Source organism: Aegilops tauschii, chromosome 3, assembly GCF_002575655.3.
Source record: "Aegilops tauschii subsp. strangulata cultivar AL8/78 chromosome 3, Aet v6.0, whole genome shotgun sequence".
NCBI lineage: Eukaryota > Viridiplantae > Streptophyta > Magnoliopsida > Poales > Poaceae > Aegilops > Aegilops tauschii.
Genome location: NC_053037.3, coordinates 609,918,406 through 609,945,291, shown reverse-complemented (window position 1 = coordinate 609,945,291; position 26,886 = coordinate 609,918,406). Strand labels below are relative to the sequence as shown.

General features: G+C 45.8%; 1 protein-coding gene across 2 annotated transcripts in view; it reads right to left on the bottom strand.

Moving 5' to 3' along the window:
* Positions 1 to 26,886, bottom strand: part of LOC109763162 (polyubiquitin-like) — a 107,716-nt gene that overhangs the window by 37,604 nt on the left and 43,226 nt on the right. The window contains exons 4-6 of one of the 2 annotated variants that reach the window (XM_073511301.1): positions 23,614 to 24,284; positions 18,783 to 18,788; positions 16,815 to 17,478 (exon numbers count right to left, since the gene is read on the bottom strand). In XM_073511301.1, coding sequence (XP_073367402.1) covers positions 16,815 to 17,478; positions 18,783 to 18,788; positions 23,614 to 24,284 — 1,341 coding nt within the window. Of the gene's footprint in view, positions 1 to 16,510; positions 17,479 to 18,782; positions 18,789 to 23,613; positions 24,285 to 26,886 lie in introns of those variants that run through there. The other variant, XM_073511302.1, reaches the window with a different exon arrangement.

Sequence of the window (26,886 nt, the reverse complement as noted above, 5' to 3'; positions counted from 1 at the left end):
GTTGGGATGCTTTCTTTCACGGGCGAGCTGCCCGTGCCAAACCCCAGATGCGCCTTGGCCCGCGGAGGGGCAGGGGTCGAAGAAGCAAGCGTTGGATGGTTCTGGAGGTGCAGACCACCGCAGGCGTCGCGCTCATCATCGCATTTGCCGGCTGCGAGAACTCCCGCTCCGCGCGCCAATGGCAGCTGGTGAGCCCATGCGTAACTACAAAATTTCAGAATTGGTTCTACTAACTATAATATTTCTTCCTGTGAGTTCTAGTATCTGGTTTTACTAACTAAATTTCTTCCTATGAGTTGTACTGACCGGCAGCCGGTAACTTGGTTGGTTACAGAGGGAGTACAAAATTGCAGCTGATACTGCAATATCTATTCCTATGAGTAGCAGCAATGATATCTTTTGTTATGAATATAGACCAGATTTAAGATCTGATGCTTACATTACTATTAGAGCATCTCTAATAGATGGTCCAAAATTTGGCGGTCCAAAACCGGAGACGTAAAATTTGGATCATCAAAAAGTGTGTTTCGGAGCTCTGAAAAAAGCTCAACTCCAACAGATGGTTCAAAAAAGCAACTCCAATAGATGGTCCAAAATGAAAATGTAAATTTCTTAAAACGACAAACTACTAGTCCATTTTGTTGGGAAACGTAGTAATTTCAAAAAAAAATCCTACGAACACGCAAGATCATGGTGATGCATAGCAACGAGAGGGGAGAGTGTATCCACGTATCCTCGTAGACCACAACGGAAGCGTTGACACAACGTAGAGGAAGTAGTCGTACGTCTTCACGATCCGACCGATCCAAGTACCGAATGCACGGCACCTCCGAGTTCTGCACACGTTCAACTCGATGACGTCCTTCTAGCTCCGATCCAGCCGAGCGTTGAAGGAGAGTTCCGTCAGCACGATGGCGTGGTGACGGTGATGATGTTGCTACCGACGCAGGGCTTCGCCTAAGCACCGCTACGATATGACCGAGGTGGATTATGGTGGAGGGGGCACCGCACACGGCTAAGAACGATCAACGTGATCAACTTGTGTGTCTATGGGGTGCCCCCCTCCTCCGTATATAAAGGGGGGAGGAGGAGGGGCCGGCCAAGGAGAGAGGCGCGCCCAAGGGGGGGCAATCCTACTCCAAGTAGGTTTGCCCGCCCCCCTTTCCTTGTTGGATTAGGAGAAGGGGGAAGGAGGAGGGAGAGAGGAAGGAAAGGGGGGCGCCGCCCCCCCCCCTCCGTGTCCTATTCGGACTAGAGGGGGAGGGGGCGCGCGGCCTGCCCTGGCCGCCCCTCCTCTTCTCCCTTAAGGCCCATCTTGGCCCATTAACCCCCCCCCGGGGGGGGGGGGGGGTCCGGTAACCCCCGGTACTCCGGTAAAATCCCGATTTGACCCGGAACATTTCCGATATCCAAATATAGTCGTCCAATATATCAGGCTTAACGTCTCGACCATTTCGAGACTCCTCGTCATGTCCGTGATCACATCCGGGACTCCGAACAACCTTCCGTACATCAAAACACAAAACTCATAATTCCGATCGTCATCAAACTTTAAGCGTGCGGACCCTACGGGTTCGAGAACTATGTAGACATGACCGAGACACGTCTCCGGTCAATAACCAATAGCGGAACCTGGATGCTCATATTGGCTCCTACATATTCTACGAAGATCTTTATCGGTCAAACCGCATAACAACATATGTTGTTCCCTTTGTCATCGGTATGTTACTTGCCCGAGATTCGATCGTCGGTATTCCAATACCTAGTTCAATCTCGTTACCGGCAAGTCTCTTTACTCGTTCTGTAATACATCATCCCGCAACTAACTCATTAGTTACAATGCTTGCAAGGCTTATAGTGATGTGCATTATCGAGTGGGCCCAGAGATACCTCTCCGACAATCGGAGTGACAAATCCTAATCTCGAAATACACCAACCCAACAAGTACCTTCGGTGATACCTGTAGAGAACCTTTATAATCACCTAGTTACGTTGTGACGTTTGGTAGCACACAAAGTGTTCCTCCGGTAAACGTGAGTTGCATAATCTCATAGTCATAGGAACATGTATAAGTCATGAAGAAAGCAATAGCAGAATACTAAACGATCAAGTGCTAAGCTAACGGAATGGGTCATGTCAATCACATCATTCTCCTAATGATGTGATCCCGTTAATCAAATGACAACTCATGTCTATGGTCAGGAAACATAACCATCTTTGATCAACGAGCTAGTCTAGTAGAGGCATACTAGTGACACTCTGTTTGTCTATGTATTCACACAAGTATTATGTTTCCGGTTAATACAATTCTAGCATGAATAATAAAGATTTATCATGATATAAGGAAATAAATAATAACTTTATTATTGCCTCTAGGGCATATTTCCTTCAGTCTCCCACTTGCACTAGAGTCAATAATCTAGATTACACAGTAATGATTCTAACACCCATGGAGCCTTGGTGCTGATCATGTTTTGCTCGTGGAAGAGGCTTAGTCAACGGGTCTGCAACATTCAGATTCGTATGTATCTTGCAAATCTCTATGTCTCCCATCTGGACTTGATCCCTGATGGAGTTGAAGCGTCTCTTGATGTGCTTGGTTCTCTTTTGAAGTCTGGATTCCTTTGCCAAGGCAATTGCACCAGTATTGTCACAAAAGATTTTCATTGGACCCGATGCACTAGGTATGACACCTAGATCGGATATGAACTCCTTCATCCAGACTCCTTCATTTGCTGCTTCCGAAGTAGCTACGTACTCCACTTCACACGTAGATCCCGCCACGACGCTTTGCTTAGAACTTGTCCAACTGACAGCTCCACCGTTCAATATAAACACGTATCCGGTTTGCGATTTAGAATCGTCCGGATCAGTGTCAAAGCTTGCATCGACGTAACCGTTTACGACGAGCTCTTTGTCACCTCCATAAACGAGAAACATATCCTTAGTCCTTTTCAGGTATTTCAGGATGTTCTTGACCGTTGTCCAGTGATCCACTCCTGGATTACTTTGGTACCTCCCTGCCAAACTTGTAGCAAGGCACACATCAGGTCTGGTACACAGCATTGCATACATGATAGGGCCTATGGCTGAAGCATAGGAAACATCTTTCATCTTCCCTCTATCTTCTGAAGTGGTCGGGCATTGAGTCTTACTCAACTTCACACCTTGTAACACAGGCAAGAACCCTTTCTTTGCTTGATACATTTTGAATTTCTTCAAAACTTTGTCAAGGTATGTGCTTTGTGAAAGTCCAATTAAGCGTCTTGATCTATCTCTATAGATCTTGATGCCCAATATATAAGCAGCTTCACCGAGGTCTTTCATTGAAAAACTCTTGTTCAAATATCCCTTTATGCTATCCAGAAATTCTATATCATTTCCAATCAACAATATGTCATCCACATATAATATCAGAAATGCTACAAAGCTCCCACTCACTTTTTTGTAAATACAGGCTTCTCCGAAAGGCTGTATAAAACCATATGCTTTGATCACACTATCAAAACGTTTATTCCAACTCCGAGATGCTTGCACCAGTCCATAGATGGATTGTTGGAGTTTGCACACTTTGTCAGCACTCTTTGGATCGATAAAACCTTCAGGTTGCATCATATACAACTCTTCTTCCAGAAATCCATTCAGGAATGCAGTCTTTACATCCATTTGCAAAATTTCATAATCATAAAATGCAGCAATCGCTAACATGATTCGGACGGACTTAAGCATCGCTACGGGTGAGAAGGTCTCATCGTAGTCAACTCCTTGAACTTGTCGAAAACCTTTTGCAACAAGTCGAGCTTTGTAAACAGTAATATTACCGTCAGCATCAGTGTTCTTCTTGAAGATCCATTTATTTTCTATGGCTTGCCGATCATCGGGCAAATCCACCAAAGTCCACACTTTGTTCTCATACATGGATCCTATCTCAGATTTCATGGCTTCAAGCCATTTTGCGGAATCTGGGCTCATCATCGCTTCCTCATAGATCGTAGGTTCGTCATGGTCAAGCAACATGACCTCCAGAACAGGATTGTCGTACCACTCTGGTGCCGATCTTACTCTGGTCGACCTACGAGGTTCAGTAGTAACTTGATCCAAAGTTTCATGATCATCATCATTAGCTTCCTCACTAATTGGTATAGTCGTCACAGGAACCGGTTTCTGTGAAGAACTATTTTCCAATAAGGGAGCAAGTACAGTTACCTCATCAAGTTCTATTTTCCTCCCACTCACTTCTTTCGAGAGAAAATCCTTCTCTAGAAAGGATCCAAATTTAGAACCAAAAGTCTTGCCTTCAGATCTGTGATAGAAGGTGTACCTAACAGTCTCTTTTGGATATCCTATGAAGACACATTTCTTCGATTTGGGTTCGAGCTTATCAGGTTGAAGCTTTTTCACATAAGCATCGCAGACCCAAACTTTAAGAAACAACAACTTTGGTTTCTTGCCAAACCATTGTTCATAAGGAGTCGTCTCAACGGATTTTGATGGTGCCCTGTTTAAAGTGAATGCAGTCGTCTCTAAAGCATAACCCCAAAACGATAGCGGTAAATCAGTAAGAGACATCATAGATCGCACCATATCTAGTAAAGTACGATTACGATGTTCACACCATTACGCTGTGGTGTTCCAGGTGGCGTGAGTTGCGAAACTATTCCGCATTGTTTTAAATGAAGACCAAACTCGTAACTCAAATATTCTCCTCCACGATCAGATCGTAGAAACTTTATTTTCTAGTTATGATGATTTTCCACTTTGTTATGAAATTCTTTGAACTTTTTAAATGTTTCAGACTTATGCTTCATCAAGTAGATATACCCATATCTGCTCAAATCATCTGTGAAGGTGAAAAAGTAACGATACCCGCCGCGAGCCTCAACATTCATTGGACCACATACATCAGTATGTATGATTTCTAACAAATCAGTTGCTCGCTCGATAGTTCCGGAGAACGGCGTTTTAGTCATCTTGCCCATGAGGCACGGTTCGCAAGTACCAAGTGATTCATAATCAAGTGGTTCCAAAAGTCCATCAGTATGGAGTTTCTTCATGCGCTTTACACCAATATGACCCAAACGGCAGTGCCACAAATAAGTTGCACTATCATTATCAACTCTGCATCTTTTAGCTTCAATATTATGAATATGTGTATCATCACTATCGAGATTCAATATGAACAGACCACTCTTCAAGGGTGCATGACCATAAAAGATATTACTCATATAAATAGAACAACCATTATTCTCTGATTTAAATGAATAACCGTCTCGCATCAAACAAGATCCAGATATAATGTTCATGCTTAACGCTGGCACCAAATAACAATTATTTAGGTCTAATACTAATCCCGAAGGTAGATGTAGATGTAGCGTGCCGACCGCGATCACATCGACTTTGGAACCATTTCCCACGCGCATCGTCACCTCGTCCTTAGCCAATCTTCGCTTAATCCGTAGTCCCTGTTTCGAGTTGCAAATATTAGCAACAGAACCAGTATCAAATACCCAGGTGCTACGGCGAGCATTAGTAAGGTACACATCAATAACATGTATATCACATATACCTTTGTTCACCTTGCCATCCTTCTTATCCGTCAAATACTTGGGATAGTTCCGCTTCCAGTGACCAGTCTGCTTGCAGTAGAAGCACTCAGTCTCAGGCTTAGGTCCAGACTTGGGTTTCTTCTCTTGAGCAGCAACTTGCTTGCCATTCTTCTTGAAGTTCCCCTTCTTCTTGCCTTTGCCCTTTTTCTTGAAACTGGTGGTCTTGTTAACCATCAACACTTGATGCTCCTTTTTGATTTCTACCTCCGCAGCCTTTAGCATCGCGAAGAGCTCGGGAATAGTCTTTTCCATCCCTTGCATATTATAGTTCATCACGAAGCTCTTGTAGCTTGGTGGCAGTGATTGGAGAATTCCGTCAATGATGCTATCATCCGGAAGATTAATTCCCAGTTGAATCAAGTGATTATTATACCCAGACATTTTGAGTATATGCTCACTGACAGAACTATTCTCCTCCATCTTGCAGCTATAGAACTTATTGGAGACTTCATATATCTCAATCCGGGCATTTGCTTGAAATATTAACTTCAACTCCTGGGACATCTCATATGCTCCATGACGTTCAAAACGTCATTGAAGACCCGGTTCTAAGCCGTAAAGCATGGCACACTGAACTATCGAGTAGTCATCAGCTTTGCTCTGCCAGACGTTCATAACATCTGGTGTTGCTCCAGCAGCAGGCCTGGCACCTAGCGGTGCTTCCAGGACGTAATTCTTCTGTGCAGCAATGAGGATAATCCTCAAGTTACGGACCCAGTCCGTGTAATTGCTACCATCATCTTTCAACTTTGCTTTCTCAAGGAACGCATTAAAATTTAACGGAACAACAGCATGGGCCATCTATCTACAACAACATAGACAAGCAAGATACTATCAGGTACTAAGTTCATGATAAATTTAAGTTTAGTTAATCATATTACTTAAGAACTCCCACTTAGATAGACATCCCTCTAATCCTCTAAGTGATCACGTGATCCAAATCAATTAAACCATGTTCGATCATCACGTGAGATGGAGTAGTTTCAATGGTGAACATCACTATGTTGATCATATCTACTATATGATTCACGCTCGACCTTTCGGTCTCAGTGTTCCGAGGCCATATCTGTTATATGCTAGGCTCGTCAAGTTTAACCTGAGTATTCCGCATGTGCAACTGTTTTGCACCCGTTGTATTTGAACGTAGAGCCTATCACACCCGATCATCACGTGGTGTCTCAGCACGAAGAACTTTCGCAACGGTGCATACTCAGGGAGAACACTTGTACCTTGATAATTTAGTGAGAGATCATCTTATAATGCTACCGTCAATCAAAGCAAGATAAGATGCATAAAAGATAAACATCACATGCAATCAATATAAGTGATATGATATGGCCATCATCATCTTGTGCTTGTGATCTCCATCTCTGAAGCCCCGTCATGATCACCATCGTCACCGGCGCGACACCTGGATCTCCATCGTAGCATCGTTGTCATCTCGGCAACTTATGCTTCTACGACTATCGCTACCGCTTAGTGACAAAGTAAAGCATTACAGGGCGATTGCATTGCATACAATAAAGCGACAACCATATGGCTCCTGCCAGTTGCCGATAACTCGGTTACAAAACATGATCATGTCATACAATAAAATATAGCATCATGCCTTGACCATATCACATCACAACATGCCCTGCAAAAACAAGTTAGACGTCCTCTACTTTGTTGTTGCAAGTTTTACGTGACTGCTAGGGCTGAGTAAGAATCGGTCTTACCTACGCATCAAAACCACAACAATAGTTCGTCAAGTTGGTGTTGTTTTAACCTTCGCAAGGACCGGGCGTAGCCACACTCGGTTCAACAAAAGTTGGAGAAACTGACACCCGCTAGCCACCTATGTGCAAAGCACGTCGGTAGAACCAGTCTCGCATAAGCGTACGCGTAATGTCGGTCCGGGCCGCTTCATCCAACAATACCGCCGAACCAAAGTATGACATGCTGGTAAGCAGTATGATTTGTATCGCCCACAACTCACTTGTGTTCTACTCGTGCATATAACATCAACGCATAAAACCTGGCTCGGATGCCACTGTTGGGGAACGTAGTAATTTCAAAAAAATTCCTACGCACACGCAAGATCATGGTGATGCATAGCAACGAGAGGGGAGAGTGTGTCCACGTACCCTCGTAGACCGACAATGGAAGCGTTGACACAACGTAGAGGAAGTAGTCGTACGTCTTCACGGTCCGACCAATCCAATTACCGAACGCACGGCACCTCCGTGTTCTGCACACGTTCAACTCAATGACGTCCTTCTAGCTCCGATCCAGCCGAGCGTTGAAGGAGAGTTCCGTCAGCACGACAGCATGGTGATGGTGATGATGTTGCTACCGACGCAGGGCTTCGCCTAAGCACCGCTACGATATGACCGAGGTGGATTATGGTGGAGGGGGGCACCGCACACGGCTAAGAACGATCAACGTGATCAACTTGTGTGTCTATGGGGTGCCCCCCTCCTCCGTATATAAAGGGGGGAGAAGGAGGGGCTGGCCAAGGGGAGAGGCGCGCCCAAGGGGGGGGCAATCCTACTCCAAGTAGGTTTGCCCCCCCCCCTTCCTTGTTGGATTAGGAGAAGGGGGAAGGTGGAGGGAGAGAGGAAGGAAAGGGGGGGCGCCCCCCCTCCTCCTTGTCCTATTCAGACTAGAGGGGGAGGGGCCGTGCGGCCTTCCTTGGCCGCCCCTCCTCTTCTTCCTTAATGCCCATCTTGGCCCATTAAACCCCCCCCCCGGGGGGGGGGGTTCCGGTAACCCCTGGTACTCCGGTAAAATCTCGATTTCACCCGGAACACTTTCGATATCCAAATATAGTCGTCCAATATATCAATCTTAACGTCTTGACCATTTCGAGACTCCTCGTCATGTCCGTGATCACATCCGGGACTCCGAACAACCTTCGGCACATCAAAACACAAAGCTCATAATTCCGATCGTCATCAAACTTTAAGCGTGCGGACCCTACGGGTTCGAGAACTATGTAGACATGACCGAGACACGTCTCCGGTCAATAACCAATAGCAGAACCTGGATGCTCATATTGGCTCCTACATATTCTACGAAGATCTTTATCGGTCAAACTGCATAACAACATACGTTGTTCCCTTTGTCATCGGTATGTTACTTGCCCGAGATTCGATCGTCGGTATTCCAATACCTAGTTCAATCTCGTTACCGGCAAGTCGAGTGGGCCCAGAGATACCTCTCCGACAATCGGAGTGACAAATCTTAATCTCGAAATACGCCAACCCAACAAGTACCTTCGGAGACACCTGTAGAGCACCTTTATAATCACCCAGTTACGTTGTGACGTTTGGTAGCACACAAAGTGTTCCTCCGGTAAACGTGAGTTGCATAATCTCATAGTCATAGGAACATGTATAAGTCATGAAGAAAGCAATAGCAGAATACTAAACGATCCAGTGCTAAGCTAACGGAATGGGTCATGTCAATCACATCATTCTCCTAATGATGTGATCCCGTTAATCGAATGACAACTCATGTCTATGGTCAGGAAACATAACCATCTTTGATCAACGAGCTAGTCCAGTAGAGGCATACTAGTGACACTCTGTTTGTCTCTGTATTCACACAAGTATTATGTTTCCGGTTAATACAATTCTAGCATGAATAATAAACATTTATCATGATATAAGGAAATAAATAATAACTTTATTATTGCCTCTAGGGCATATTTCCTTCACATTCAACATAGTTCAAACATCAAATTCAACATAGTTTCATACATGAACTTCAACTACTACTTATTCAAACTAGTAGATAAACTACTCCTCATTGTCAGAGCTGCGGAACTGCGCCCAGAACTCCTCCTTCTCCGGGTCGTCGCACCCCTCCTCCTCCGAGAAGTTTGCCCAGTCCTCCTCGGAAGAGGACTCGACGGGGATCACCGTCGAGGGACCGGCCTCGTCCTCCTTCTTCGCCCCTTCTTCTTCTGCTCCGCCTCACGCTTCCAGTAGTACTCCAGCTTGGCCTGGACGTACTCCGGATGCTCCCGAGCAATCCTCACCATCGCCTCCTCGTCGGTCTCGCCGGCACTGACGACAATCGATGGCTTCATCGTCGTCTTCTTCTTCGTCGGGATCTCCTTCATCTTGATGCCCTGCGGCACAAGCATCTCCGCTTCCGCCCGACTCTTGATCTCTGGGAAGTTGAGGTGGCCCCGAGGCCTCTCGGCACGCCACACCGCCACGTCGTAGGCACGCGCGGCCTCGTGGGCGGAGGGGTACGTGCCGATCCACCAACGCCTCCAGGCGTCGGAGAACTCCACTCCAAAGTTACCGGAGGGCTTCTGCCTCACGCCGAAGAAGCCCGACTTGCCCTTCGGCGTCTTCTTCGGCGCCATCGGAGAGCGGTGAGAGCGGTGGAGCGGCGGCGGCGTGCGGCGGGGGCGGTGGTGGACGGAGCCGGGCGGGGCAGAGCTGCGGGGCGGCGGCGGCGTGCGGGGCGGTGGCGGACGGAGCCGGGGCGGGTCGGAGCTACGGCGGGCGGGCCGGGGCCGGGCGGAGCAGCGGTGGACGGGGCGGAGCGGACGGGGCGGCGGCGCACGTGGCGGCGGCGTGCGCTGCGGCTGCGGTCGGATCCGCGGCGGGCGGGCGGCGGGGCGGCATGGAAACAGCGGCGGGGGCCGGGGCCGGGCCGGATCTGATGCGGGCAGCGTGCGGCGGGGTGTGGAGGCGGCGGGGCGGTGGCGAACGGGCGGGAGGTCGCGGGCGGGCGGGCGGGAAAGGAAAGGAACTGGAGGTTGGGCGTTAGCGGGCGGCGGCTGGTTTTGGAGCAGATGCACCTCGTGATGTAAATTTGCACCGCGAGGTGTTGTATTTTACATCACGAGGAGGACGCGGGTCCAATTTTTTTTACATATGGACCGTCTGTTGAAGCTGCGTTTTTGGCCTCAAACGGCCCAAAAGTTAGTTACTTTTACATTTGGACCATCTATTGAAGATGCTCTTAAGCATATGTAATGAACTCTTTTCTCCATGTTGTTGGTACTGTAAACTCTTTTCTCCATGTTGTTCCTATTTTACCTTTTTAGTAGCGAGATGCAGTGGTACATACAAAGGTCTCAACTCAAATGGATAGTTGTAGTTCTCATTGCAGAGTGGTACTCCCTCTATAGTCTGTAGAGAAATATAAGAACGCTCTTATATTTCTTTACGGGGGAAGTATTTGTTTGCTTTACATTGTCGAACAAAGAACTGTTTGCTTTACAAGGTTTTAGGTTTCCTTTTAGGTGTTGTTGTCGAAATTATAGCTTAATCTGTTGATGGACCTTGTGTATTGAAGTATGATAGGGATCTATGGTATTTCTCCTCTGCAGGGACCAAGGGATATGTGAAATTGACACAGAAAAGAAAACTTCAGATGTGAATACCTCTGACAGGTATTAATGATCTCTTCCGTACATACATATATGGTTATTCCAGTCATGTTCTATATTTGTCTTTTAAAGTCAGTGCCCGTCAATACTTTCTTTCGGTAATCAAGTTTTCATCTGATAGATCTGATATATAGATGGAAACATAAGTTTTCATTCATAAATAGTAAGGATTTAGATTAATAGCGAACATCATACCTGTATAGAAACCAGAGGCTTGGTTTCCTTGTTGTGCAAAATATCCACTAAATTTTCGGTCATGTCATCTAGGGGGCCAACATATGGCATGTAACGATTTCAACCAATCTCCCTACGTGGGAAGAATAGTGGATATGACAATGGGTTGTAGCACCCCTAATATGCTCTAACATATAGGGGCCGGTCTCCCTTTTTTCCATGCACGACAACACTCATGTCAAAGTAATTTCGTGGGTCGCTCCATTCAACCCATATCTCTGCCACTTGAGAAGTCGTTCGGGCATTGTACCTTCGTTGATCCAAGTTGATATCCATGTTTAGTGAGATTTTGTACTCATGTAGATTCGGTACAAACCCATGGCTCTTGAAAGCTTGCGCGTAAGGGTTACACTCTAGTATTTGCAGAATCTTCCGTATGAGGTCAATATTAAGATCTGGAGACCTATTAGCCATGTGAACCAAGTCCTGATATGTATCATAAAATGTACACTTGAGGGTGCTAAATTGGAAATTACACAAGGACATACCTTGATAACAAAAGAGTGTAAATGATGACATCGAATTGCTTGTCCACACCAACACCCCTGTTACCGGCCGATGGAGGGTCACTTCCACCTATGACAACTATATGGTGGACACCCCCATGGACGGCGGCGACAGCGCCAATGGGATGGCAACCCCAGAAGGGATAATAAGCCTGGGGACGAACCTTCCAAGCACCAGAGACAACGCCAATGGTCCAAAGGACGATGAGGTAGGGAAAGCAACACGGGCACCGGAGGCGGCGACACCCCGGACAACACGGGTACCAGATAGCAGCCAGACGGCGGATTTTGTAGAGCGTGTACCCCTCAAAGGTGTGGCCATGTTCCATGTCACGGGCGAGCCGATCCTATCGCCAAAACCGCTGGAGGCCATATCAGGGGATCTCAGCGGACTGCACGACCATGTGATGTCGACTGAGATAAGCCTACTAGCCTTGAAGGATCCAGGATATCTGACATACGCGGTTCGTGTGCCTGAGGGGAAGTGCTACGTCGACACACGGCCCACGGAGGTGTTCTTCCTGCGGTTTGACCATATCTTTGAGATGTTTCTAACAAGGCGGCTCGATTTTACAACCGTCCACCTTTTTGCGCTACATATGAACTCTGTCGTGAAGAGAGAACAAGTCCCGCAAATCTGTGTGGCGGATCCATACTACATGCATGAGACCTTCCTGAGTCTCGGTGACTTTGAGGGTAAAACTGCTAGGGAGTACCTCGAAAACTTCATGATAAGAAATAAGGACCAGGAAATTGTCCTCCTGCCTTATCATCCAAAGTAAGTTAGTGCCGGACAACCCTTTGGTACATTTCAATCATTCTTCTCGCTCATATGGAGAGTAATTTGAGGTGTCTTTTCTCCACAGCAACGGGTGCGCCATCCTTATCGTTCTTTACCTGCGAGTCTCCCATGCCGTGTATTTTGACCCTACCGGAAACTACGAGAAAAAAGACTATACCCACGTAATTAATATTCTAGATGATGCTCGCCACGGCTTCAGCTTGAGGGGTGGCCACCTGCAGATTAGGAAACAAAGGAACCGCAAGCCGGGTTTCTCGCATAAAACTAACTTCTACTGCATCCATGTCCTGAAACCAAGCAGGAACGATGGATTCTACCTCCTCCATCTCATGATGGAGCTCAGAAGGGATCACCAACATCTTCGCATGACAAGCAGAAGTGATGATCATATCCGCAAGTGGGTAGAATACCAAGATGAAGCGGATTATAAACTTAGAGATGACTTCTTTCGCATCCAGAGGAACAATGCGACGGATCATCATGAAAGAAGTCGTCAGATAGAAGGGGATGTTCCACCACAACCCTATATCGCGAGCTGACGTCCGAACTCGCTTAGGCATGCAATGACAGGACCTCACGCCGTTCAAGAAGTTAGGGTGCATCCTTGGTGATATGGATGGATGGAACTTCTAGTGATTTACGATGCCGATGATGATGATATGTGTTTGTTGAACTTTTATAATTTATGTAGCGATGAAACTTTACGATGTCCATGGTCCCTGCCGAACTTGCGTAACACTACTTTGTTAGTTTGGGTACGATGACCTGCGTACCTCTAGTTAATTAGTTGGCGTACGATGAAACTGCATTCATTATTTATGTTTACTATATGTTGCATTTATTTGCATACCCTTTTTTCTGTTGCTCAAGTATATTTTGTTGCATATGATTGTACATTCTCTTTATGAAGATGCATCTCTAACGGTATCTAGATCCTTGATGGCGCATAAACATTGCTATGTCGTGTACATAGGGAAGGTTCTGGGAGTGTACGACGAGTGGCCCGAGTGTCAGGCGCAAGTGGAGCGGGTCTCGGGCGCCAGCCATAAAGGCTTCAAAAGCAGACAAGAAGCATAAGCTAGTTACTTGAGGTTCACGCTAGCGTGAGAGAGGACTCATAACCGCCGCCTCATGTACTGCATAGTTCCGCTCTCACTCATAGCGCTAGCTCTTCTCTTCTGTATCATTCTTTAGATGGATGACGATGCATGTAGTTGCAAGTATTCGAGACTTGTATCGCTATTTCGAGATGATGACGAGAGACCACTTTGTGTTGGATGATGATTTGATGATGACATGATTTGACAAGACTATTTATATGTGTGTGCTATGATTACATTTGTATGTGTATGATATACTAGAGATTATTGTATAAAACCTGTATAAATACAAAAGAAATATGCAGGAAAAAAATCAGAAACTAATAAAAATAACAGTAGCAGCAGCGTGCACTTAGTAGTAGCGTCGTTTAAAGTAAAGCGCTATAGATATTAGCAGCAGCGCGTTTTTGTGAAGCCCGCTACGGCTACCCATATATAGCAGTAGCGCGGGTCAACACGTGCTACTGCTAAATGTTAGCTGTAGCGTCGTATCAGTAGCGCGGGTGCCTGCGCTACTGCTGGGCTTTTCCCTAGTAGTGGGTCGCTCCTCCTTTGTGATCATTTTAAAGCAGGAGAAGCAAAGGAAGCGCGACCATCACCGACAGTTGATAAGAGTTGTTCATGGAGGAAGAGAAATCAACGTCTGAGGATGGCGGTCGATCTGTGCGAGTTTGTCCTATTATACATTGATAACGCACGATGGCTCGCCCAGCTCGACCATCACCGGAAGTCAAAATACCCGTGAGAGAGTGTCCACTGTATATATAACCACCAGATAGTGCCCATCATATTTGACAGATGAGAGTTGTTCTTGGACGAAAGAAACCGATTCTTGTGTTATTTTTCATTGTGTGATGAAAGGTGTTAGCACCGATCGATTTTGCGGTTATGGCTTCCTCTGACGACGCAACTTCCTTTAGGGTCGATTCCGCGGTCGAGGAGAAGAGTGTTGATGACCTCTTGGCAGCACTCATTGAGAAGAACCCACAACTGATCCTAATTAAGTATTTTTGAGGATCCGAAATAGAAGAATCTGCCAACTAATGGGAGCAAGGCCCCACCATGTAAGGAGAGAGACGACCCGGTGCCATTGAGTCCACCGACCATCATTCCAGACAACGCTTGGTCCTCCACTACGGTCACTGGTTTCACCGACTACACATCGGAGAAGTCCACCTAGATAGTTTGACGTTGATTTAGTGATTTAGTTATGTAGCTGCTGATATGGACTTGTATTGCCACTTGCGATGCTTTTGGGTGTATGGGTGATGAATGCTCTCGTGGATTATGTATAATGTGCTATTTTAACCTTGCATTACTTCTCTGCATCTTTTTCTCTTTCTTTGTAGATGAAGTTATATGCGGTATATAGAGGTAGGTGTCCAGGAGTCTATGATACATGAGCCGCATGCAACGACCAAGTGCTTTATTACCCAGGCGCCTCCCACGACTCGTTCAATAATATGGAGAAGGCGGAGTACCATTACAATCAGTATTTTCTTAAGTAGAAGAGAAAAATTGAAGTAGGCAATGGTGCAAGCCAGAAACCGCTTATTGAGTTTAGTGGATTGAAGAACTTCATAATTCTATTTCAGTACGTCATAATTGTGGTATCTCTTTTATCATGTGGCCGCTTGTAGACATGCATTGACCATTTTGTTGTTTACTGTGTAGCCACTTGTACTAACGAACTACTATGTGACTTCAAATGAAGTTTGTGTGAACTATTTATATAATGCATATGTGAGTTTGTTGTTAAACTCTCAGACTTGAAGAACTACTTTGTGTATTGTATATCTGTTTTCCCTGTAGCAATTCGACGAAGAAGAGGCAGAAGCAAAACTGCCAGAGAACGTTTACTGATCGCCGCTCTCGGTAATCATAAGTTTGCCGAGAGTGGCTCTCGGCAAAGGCCTATGCGCTGGGAGCTGCTGGAGCTACTATGCCGAAGGGGCACTCGGTAAAGATACACGGAACCAGTCAGCCGTGAAATCACTTTATTTTGCTGAGTAGCACAGTTTGGCTCTCGGCAAACACTTTGCCGAGTGTCCGACGGATGGCTCTGAGCAAATTCCTGTTTGCCTAAGAGGTATATGCCGGGGGGCTTTGCCAAATAGAACTATCGGCAAAGGCTTTGCCGGTGGTTATTGGCCCTTTGCCAAGTGTCCGTGGCACCCGACGTACAATGCGATTCCAGTAGTGGTAGAAGCTAACCAAAGGGGTTAAATTGTGCAATAGTTTTTGAGAACCTTTTTACGTAGTGCAATTCTTGCATCTTTTCCTCCTCCTTGTCGTGAGCGTCCGAACAGCCATCCTCACAAAAATGGAGAACAACCAACCTCCCCCTTCAGTATGCAAGCTCCCCTCTTTTCTTTCATCTCCTTTCTCGGTCTTCTTCCTCTTTCTTTGCCCTGTTCCCCAAAATCAAGAACCATAACCCTAAGAATTCAGAAACTCGTGGAGGAGGAAAGGGAAAGGAATACAGGGAGGGAGATCTTACCAGCGAGAAGACCGCCGGAGGTCGAGAGGGATGCCGGAGAAGGTCGTGGTTGCCGTCGAGTCGCCATCGCATGAGAGAGAAAGGGGGAGTGCTCCACGTACAAGAGAGGGAGTAGCCCTCGCATCTGAGTCGTCCCTCCAGCACCGTCGTCGTCGCGGCCGCTGCCGCAGCCTCCGCAATAATTAGAGGGGAGGGTGACCGGGGAGAGAGGAACGGTGTCGAGCCGAACCACTCGCAACTGATTAGAAAAAAAATTGGGCAGGATTAGAAAAGGTATTGGTACGGGGTAGTAAATACCTGCTACCAGCCAACCGCACCCATCGACGTAAATTTACAGCATGGAACAAAAATTTATATCGGTCAAGATTTGCTTAAGCCAAACCGTGGCTCGGTTGATGGACTGGGGTGAAGAAACCAGTCGGCAAAACTGCATGCACACTGTATTTCTCAATCAACTTACTTATGCCAAGATAGACCAAAGCAGGGACTCTTAAAAGTAGATTCTTTTCAGGATAGATAAGAAGTACTCAACACATCACGTACTAGGATGATAGTTCTACTGATAACACACCACTATTGAGGTACTAGAATGATTATAATTCAGCACTATTGGAAAACAGACTGCAGCAAACATGAACTTGTTGCCCGATGGAGGCCATGAATCTCAACAACCACAAAGACGTCCCACCAGATGAAAGGTAGAAAACTTCTCAATGTTGTAGTCGGCCAGGGTGCGGTGGTCCTCCAGCTGCTTGCCATGAAAGATGAGGCGATGCTGTCTAGGGGGAATACCGTTCTTCTCGTAGATCTTCACCTTGACACTATCGACAGTGTCCGAGCTCCCAACTTTAAGGGAGATGATATTCCCTTCAGGCATCTTCACAAATATTTTCATCACAACAGTTGGATTGCACGGGAGGAGGATGAGGAGAAGAGTGGACCCTTTACCAATGTTGTGGTCAGCCAAGGTGAGCTTGCCGTCCACCAGCTGTTTGTTGGCAAAGATGAGGCACTGCTGGACCTTGGGAAAGCCCTCAATGTCTTCGATCTTAGCCTTCACGTTGTCAATGGTGTCTAGGCTGTCGACCTCGAGAGTGATGGTCCTGCCTTCTAGTGTCTCCGTCATGAAGATTTGCATCTTTTCTTGGAGGTCAAGCGTGGAATCATGCTGGATGCCATAATCCGCCAATGTACGGCTGTCTTCCAGCTTCACCCCGTCCAAGACGAGGCGGTACCGCTCCTGAATCTTTGCCTTGATGGTGTAAAGGGTATCTGACAAGTGGACCCCCCTGAGACAGATTTTCCTGCCGGCGGGATTCTTGACAAAGATGTGCACTTTGGTTGGGCTAGCAAACCTAAAATCACCAATTGTTAGACAATATCTAGGCTGTAGAACAATAGACAAAAACATCAACAATTCCAGCAGGTAGTACAAGCAAGTACCTAAATAAAAAACAATACAAGCAAGAAGAGAAATCTACTCTGTAAATGCCTTGTTTATGCGAAACATGGTACGTATCGCACTAAGCCTAGCTTGAAAAGTTCAAGACTTGAGCAACCATAAAAATATACATGGTATCACTCAGTTCTGTATATTGAAGAGACTAGTTATAAGTACTCGTCAATTGATACTTCTACTCGCTTCACACACTTGTCATCTCTGGTTCTAATCCAATCGACCAATTATTGCTTGTTGCACCGAGAAATGTTTTTCATTGTGAATGGAAAAGATGAAACTACAGTTCAGTATAACAAAGTAATCTTCTGGCAAAAAAAAAAAACCAACTAATAGACATAACCTTGTTCCGGTGGATATAACAAGCAATCACAATAAATGATTAAAAGGTTTGATTACAACTTGCATTGATTGCAAGGTTCAAGATTAAAAACAATTTATAAGCATTGACTAACACGAAAAATCAACAGTAATGATAACTCCCGAACGTTCGGGAGTTAAGCATGGCAACACGAACGGGTTTAGATGTCAAGTTTAGTTTGCGTGAGATTAGGGAAACATGGCAATTTTCTGACAAAAAACGAAAAAGGACGAAGTTGCCATCCCTTATGAACTAAAGTTGTCATGTAAAAACGTTCGGGACGAAATGCTCAAAATCCGAATGTTCGGGAGTTATTGGATTCCAAAATCAAAACTTCCATTACTGATTGGTATATCAATATTACTGATTAAAACTACATAGAGCAGTTACAAGTGTTGTTTGATATTTTCCTTTTTCAAAGAAATACGTAGCTACAACATAACGTTAAGGTGTTCGTAACGGAACTATTAGCACCTGAGGAGTACTTGAACACTGGAAACTCATATTTGACAGGGCAGATACGAGTCAATTTGATACGATTAGCCAGCTGAGGGAGTATGTGTTCCAGAATCAGATAATAGATTTTATCCAGTGAACAAAATGCTTCCCTAACAGGATATTGCACTGATCATAACAGCAACCGAGGGGCTGACTTGCACCTGAAGCTAGTATTAACTGCAGGAGACACACATAGAAAATAGAAAAACTGTCTAAAGAAAGAACTCTGATCACTTACTCGTCCATGTCAGCACCGTCAATCTGCGACGGATGGCTGCCACCATGGTCTTTGTTGTCCTCGCCTCTGTTGCTGCTCTCGCCAACTTCCTCCTCGGAATCTGCCAAGCCCATCAAACACACCCAAGCCACTCAACAACCCAACAAAGAAAAAAGAATGTGATGCGTACGCATCATGCACATTGCGAGCAGAAGGATTCGGCAAAAGTCACCATTCATGCTAGCTTCATCGACATGGTCTTCCAGCTTGGGCACAGCGGGCGACAGGTGCAGGCGCTTCTTCGGGGGCATTCTGGCAGGCTGTCTGTCAAGGATTTGATTTTCATGTCAGTAAAAGATTCTGCACAGGCATCTCTGTGACAGTCCGTAACTGATATGCCAATTAATTGCTAATGGAAGATTTGGTTTTCCTGTTAGTCAACCAAGTCCCCTCAACAAAAGTTAAATAAAGTTCTCAATTAACTTACTAACACGTTCTAATGGAATAGAACAAACAGCGAGCAGGCAAATGCCAAATCAGCCAACAAGACTTGCCGTTACAAAGATAGCAAGCTAGAGGACCTTTGAGGGTTGCTACACCTACTCCCTACAAGGCATCGATCTTAATCGGAAAACAGAATGTGCATCCTTACTAACTAAAGTTAACAGCATGCAGATGCTTTAGTCCAGCTTTTATTTGGACAAAAACGATTGAACGGCAGTAGACTAGATGGAGGATAAAAGCATGAAAGGATTGCCACACATGATCGATCATACAGTTGTGCAGCAACCACAATAGCAACGTCGCAGAAGACGATCAATCATTACCAGGAACACTAGAGCAGCCATCACAGCAAACACTAGAGCAGGGGAGGGACTAGAGTATCAGGGCTCCCGAGAATACCGACTCGGAGGAGCTAGGTCTGGCGGGTAGGGTTTTGGCGTCGGTGCAAGAGCATCAGGGCTCACAAGAACACCGTCTTTTCCGCCATCGGACTCGGAGCTAGATCAGGAGGGTGGGTAGGTTTTTGCCGTCGGGTTGCTCGGGGAAGGAGGAGTATTCAAAATTTCACGGCGCAGACGAATAAGATGAAAGGGAGACGGAGCAGATTAGGGCTTACCGAGAGGAGGAAGATCGAGTCCGGTGTTCGGGCGGCGCTGCGGCGGCTGTGGCGGAGGAAGGAGAGCGGTCGAAGAGAGAGAGAGAGAGAGAGAGAGAGAGAGAGGGTTTTCTTTTTTTTATATAAAGAAAAAAAAGAAAGGAGAGGAGAGGTGTGCGAGGGAAGGAAGCCAACTGCAGAGACACTGACGACGCGTCCCCACGGTCCACGAACCCAGCTGACAGGCCGCAGCCCCACATGTAGACTGGACCTTTGTCCTCTGAAAGGGACATACTATCCGACAGAGTCTACACACATTATGAATGTGACTTAAACAAACACGCCAAATTTCATATGGATTGGATGGTTTTAATTTAAACCGGTCCAAAATCATGAAAAAGTTTAACATATTTCGTTAAACAAAAATGGGCATGACATTTTTTTAACAAAGCAAAAGTTTCTCGTCCACCTTGGATACGTGTCCGTGTTCCACGACCTATTCTTCCCCACGTCCTGCGAGGAAGAGTAAGACATGGGACACATGCGCCCACACCGTCTACTATCTCCATCTCTACCTCGCGGGAGTCTGCTGCCTGACTGTGGACATCGCCGATCCAGGTGAGATCCACGATCGGCGTGGACGGGGCCGTCCTCATGGTCGTTGCGGGCGGCGCGAACAACGTGGAACTGCTGACGTACGCAGCCATGTTCATGTCCGTATCCGCGTGTGCTGCCTCCGCGTCCGACTCCACCACGATCGCGTCGTAGTCAGCGCAATCCTCCGTGTTGAGGGCGCGGAGCTACCGCGCATGCCAATCGGGGCGAGTGTTGCATGCAGACTCAAAGAACGACAGCTACTAGTTGATGAAGTTCGGATCCTCCGCGACCAAGGTCACCATGGCCTCTTCGCTCGCTTGCCAGCCGTAGAATTGCCCCTCTGAAGACCGGTGATGCACGAGGAGGTCGAGGTTGTAGCATTCGTCCTCCTGCGCCATCCGGAATGCTGACACCAACATCGTCGACTGCTCCTCCGCAATGACAACATTGAAGTACGTCTGCTCCATGGTGAAGCCAGCATGCACTAGCGCAGGCGTGGGCGACGGTTCTTGTTGGATGCAGCCTCTATCCGTCACACACGACAGGCAAACCAGCCGGCCGCAAGGCCAGCCAACTCGAGCTTCTACTCCATCAAGAGTCTCTGAACGTTGGCATGAGTGAATATGTTTATATGCTAACTGATTGTAAAGTAGTGATACGTACATTGGTAAGCAAATCAAACTACCGTTTTGCAAAGAATAACTATGACAATGTAGATGATTCACAGCTAACGCATACACAGTTCAACGACTATACTTTGATGTTGCATATTACATATAAATAGAAAGCATGGATCGTAGAAAATACACAAGGTTCAGATGATGATGACCTTCGTTAACATAGCTAACCTTTCTTGCTATCGCAAGACAAGCATCAACTATCCTACTACAAACAGTTTTACTGTATATTCGTTCTCCTCCTCTTCAACGGGATCCGCTTCTGTTGGTATCACTCCCCATTATAACAATGGAGGTACATACTCATCATCGACATCATATTTATAAAAGAAAATGCCACTCAAGTTGCTATCACGAATGAAATTGTGCAATGCCATGCAAGCAATGATGATATGCTTCCAAGTATGAGGTGAGAAACTTGGAACCCCTTTCAATATGCGCCGTTTCTGTTTGAGCACCCCAAACGCACGTTCAATCTCATACTTCCCTTGAGGTGGACAGTGACGATGAAGGCGGAATTCCGGTAGATGGTATGTACTCCCCTTGCAAAGAGCAAGATATCCCATTCGGTTTGGAACTTTGGATTTCGAGCGTCCACAAGATAGTATTTCCCTGAAAATGGACATCAAGTTAAGTTCCCACTTAAGAATATAATAAATGATGACATTTGTTATTATGTTATACCTTTGGGAGGCACATGAAATGAAGAGAAGGGTGCTAATGCGTGATTCAGGACCCTTATGTCATGTGCAGAGGGTAAAGATAACCTGAACAAATTGTTTGATCAAATAAGCAGATATATGATTGTATCAACACATGTGTAATGCAGGTCCCGGGCAAATCCTTAATATATGACATATATAAACCGGATTGGAATTTTTAAGTATCGGAACCAGAAGGAAAACATAGAATCTACACTATACATATGCGGTTTAATTAGGTTGGTCTTGTGCAAGATAGCTACGTAAATTTTTGCTTATGCACAATGTCAACCACAACAACAAAAAACACATCAAGCTTCTTATTGTGCAACAAGTACTAATGGGCGTGTATTCAAATATCCAATCTATGGCTCATAATCATCGAATCACAAAAAACCAGAAAAAGATAAGTACATGAACAGAGAAGTGGGATGGAATAGGAAGGATGCACGGGAGATGAGAGTTGTGAAGGAGGGATGGAGGGAGGAGAGAGGGGATGAGTGGAGTACCTTGCTGTGGACGGGGGTGATGACGGGTCGATGCATTGTATGGAGGACGGTGGCTCGAAGCAGTGGACAGAGGGGCGGCATTGAGGGTGGCTAGGCGGACGGGGAAAGGTAGCACGGCCACAGATGGCCGGCCGAAGGGGCGGCGCTGCAGGCGAGCTAACCCTAGCTCGTGGCGTATGTGTCCTGGTCTTCGTTTTTCTCACGGGAGTGCAAGTAGTGAGGGAACCCTTCGTGTTTTTTTCCTTACGGAGGGTGGTTGGATGTTCTCCTTTTTTGCTATGAAGCACCGATACGGCGACACCGATATGACGATATGGGTACGGCGATACGGGATACGGCAATTTCTAAAAACATCAATATGGCGATACGGCAAGTATATATAAATAATTAATAAAATGACATGTAATAAAAATAGAATGTGTGAGATAAGACCAAAACACATCTTCAGGCTAAATTTGTAAAACCACTAGTTTAGCTACACATAGGGATCCAAAGTTGCTTTGTTGTTCTATACAAGTATGCCCTGAGAGTGGGTTTGTTTCTAACGGGCAGCACAGTAATCATTGGAGTTCTCGATAGAGACATTGACATGCAACTTATCCAAGCACACGTCACTCGGGGCTCGGGGGAATCAGCCAAGCACACAGAAAGCAGTCAACCAAGCACACAGCAAGCAGCTCTTGCGACGGCGGCGGAGAAGACTCCAGTCGAGTCAGTTGAGGCGGCGGCGTGGCGAGTCAAGGTGATTCCAGGCGGCGAGCCATTCCAGGCAGCGGCGGCGGCACGCTCCTCAGTCCCCCGCTCGTGGGCATCTTATTGAGCTCGGGGCTGGCGACGTCCTTGCCATGTCCTGCCCGTATCCCGCCGCTCCACAGTGCGTATCGGGTTTATTTTCTTTCTTTTTAAATAAAAAACCGGGATACTCTTGGGATACGTGTATCAGAGCCGTATCCTGCATATCGGAGTATCGGCGGCGTGCGGTACGCCGATACACCAGTTCTGACCATATCGGTGCTTCGTAGCTTTTTTGTGAGGATAGCTGTTCGGTCGCTCACTACGAGGAGGAAAAGTCACAAGATTTGCACTATGTAAAAAGATTCTCAAAAACTATTGCGCAATTTTACCCATTTGGTTAGCTTCTTAACCAGGCACATCTTAAATCCTAGTAGTTCCGCTTGATAGATGGATAGGGCCAGTTTTCCACACTTCAACGAACAATACCTGAGCATATATTATATGCTAACGTACTAGAATGATACTCCATACTACTTTAGTGATAACGCACCACTACTGGAAAGAAAAGCTCCAGCAAAATAAAACTGGTTGTTGAATGGCAGGCCATGTAGCTCAGCAACCACATTGGTGTTTCACCATATAAACGGTAGATTCTCTCGGAACATCGTAGTCCGCCAGGGTGCGGTCTTCTTGCAGACGCATGCCCTCAAAGATGATGACCTGCTGCATAGGGGGAGTGCCGTCCTGCTCATAGATCTTCACCTTGACATTCTCGATGGTATACGAGCTCTCAACCTCAAGGGTGAGGGTCTTCCCTTTCAGAGTCTTGACAAAGATGTGCATCATCCTACTTTCTCCTGGCCTACGCGGGCGGAGGACGAGGAGGAGGGTGGACTCCTTCCAGATGTTGTGGTCAGCCAAGGTGCGGTTGTCGTCCTCCAGTTGTTTGTTGGCGAAGATGAGGCACTGCTGGCCCTTGGGAAATCCCTCCATGTCCTGGATCTGGGACTTCACGTTACCGATGGTGTCTAGGCTGTCGACCTCAAGGGTGATAGTCCTGCCTGCCCGCGTCTCCGTCACGTAGATTTGAATCTTTTCCTGGAGGTCAATCGTAGAGTCATGCTGGATGCCATAGTCGGCCAATGTACAGTTGTCTTCTAGCTGCACCCCATCGAAGAAGAGGCGGTACTGCTGCTGGATCTTTGCCTTGACGGTGTACAGGGTGTCTGATGAGTGGACCTTGAGGCAGATTGTCCTGCCGGTGGGGGTCTTGACAAAGATACGCATTCCCGATGAGCTAGCAAACCAAACATCACCAATTGTTAGACAATATTTAGAATGTAGAACAGTACATAAAAAGCGTCAACAATTACAGGTAGTTGAAAGAGCCCATTATTTGAATAAAAGAACAGTACAAGCAAAAAGAGAAATGTACTGCATAAATACTTTGTTTGTACAGAACAAGGATGCCACACTAAACCTAGCATACAAAGTTAAATCTTGAGCAATCATTAATAATATAGTCAGTTCTATACATTGTAGAGACTAGTTAGGTGCCGTGAGTTGCTAGGGAATAAAATGGAACATATGGTATATATTATCAATCAAGTGATACTTCTATTTGTTGAACGCACCTGTCAAGTGCAGCTTTTCACAGGGTAGCAACAAACATTGCCGTTTTTCTCTACTTTCCCTATTTGTCTCAGCATATATACTGACCAAACTGTATTATACCCTGAGCAAACTAAGTGGTACACAAAGGAGAATATTGCTGCTTCTTTTTTTGCTAAATATAAATTTCTAGTTCATTTTATATCAATAGCACTATAACTTCTCTGACACATACATGACAGAAACTGTCTAAAAAAGAACAACGATCTATGTGTGAGCTTAACAATTTGAGTAGCAAGCAAAGATTCACTGAAACAGCTCTGAATTTCAGTACCGGGGAAAGATTCACAAATACAGCTGATGGAAGTTAAATCATACTATCATGTGGATAAGAGAAATGGGTGCACAAAAGTGAGAAAGGGGAGTTACGGCACCTAAGCAGCTTAAGAGCTATCAGAGTTAATGGGGGTCCGGATAGCAACAGACACTTCCAATGCACTGTAGGAAACATGAAGAGGTTCCAAATCCAGACAAAGGCGGCCTGTTCCGAAACTGATAACCCGACCAGAAGAGCTTACATGGGATGGATGGTCGTGAATGATATTTGACATGAGAGCATGGCGTCTCCACGGAACCTTTTGACAATGCGGACATGGGTGCACTGCTGGCAGGCTGACCAGTGAGCTCACAGGGACGTGAGCCTAGCAACAATTGGTAATGGAGGTTTTTATTTCATGTTATTGAAGGCACGATATGGTTGTGGCATTCTTGGTTGAGGGGAGCGGTAGAATTAGTACCAACAGCATACAGGCGAATGCCAAATCAGTCAAGAAGACTCACTGCGTTACAGAAGCTAGCTAGCTAGCTAGCTAGAGCACCCTTCAGAGTGGCTACGCTACAAGGCATCGATCTTAATCGGAAACCAGAGAGATATTGCTCTTATTGGTTTTCATGTGACAGAAGGATTTGATTTCATGTTAGTAAAAGATTCTGCGCAGGCATCTATGGGACAGTCAGTAATTGATATGCCAATTGATTGCTAATGGAAGATTTGGATTTCATGTTAGTCAACCAAGTCCCCTCTACAAAAGTAAACATAAAGTTCTCAATTAACTTACTAACACTTTCTACTGGAACAGCGGGCATGCAAATGCCAAATCAGCCACCAAGACTCGCCGTTACAAAGCTAGCAAGCTAGAGGACCCTTCAGAGTTGCTACCCTACAACTACAAGGCAATGATCTTAAACGAGAAACAGAATATGCAGCCTTACTAACTAAAACTAACAGCATGCAGATGCTTTAATCCAGCTTTTAAAAACGTCAACACTTGCAGCAGGTAAAGGTCTTAGAAGCAACAAGAGAGATCTAGTCATATAAAGGCTGACCAACACATACAACGATTTCGGACTATTTTGCTGTTTATCTTGTTATCATTGTTTTATTGATGTATATAAACAAAACAAAATTTTATACAAATACGAAGTATCTAGCTTATTACATTCCGAGGAGGACATACATATAACAAGAAATGGGTCATGTGTATCTGATACGATATATACTCCATTGATCTCTAGATGAAGAGTTTCTTCCACTGGGAAGAAATGATGAACAATTATAATCCTGTGATCTAGCAGAAGATGGTGAGGTTAGTAACAAATTCCATGAGGTCCCTCAACCCTCGAATGGAATCCTAGCTACCTAACACCGACAGTAGGCTCTGTAGAGGGCTAGATTTTTTTTTGGAACATAGACGCTAGCAGCGTCCGGCTTTAACTTAATAAAGCCACCAGGCAGAATCCACACATAGAGTCTTACAAGCCAAATAATAACAGTCAACGAGCACATGGCTCAAGATAAAGCTAAGGAGATCGCAGCCACAAGTTCAATATTACAAAAGCGAAACATCTAGGCCAAAGCTAGCAAAACGAGGAGGTTCATGGTGCAGCCATCATCCCTTGCCGCGCCTTCACCATGGTTGTCTTGATCAGCTCCATAGTCTCTTTCATGCGCTCGATCTCACGCTTCTTCCACAGCGGTGCCCATACCTGAAGGAAAATATGACATTTGAAGATAATATCAGCGGGGTGGGCCGGGAACTTGTGTTCAATCGTAATTTTGTTTCGAACCGTTCAGAGGGACCAAAGGAGCGCCCCAACGCATCTCCAAACAATCCTAGCATTGGCCCCTCTTTGCGACGTTAAGATAGACAGCATGTCGTGGCTAGACTGTGGGTTCCAATTTTGATTGAAGGCGTCTCTCACCGCACTCCACGCAAATCTAG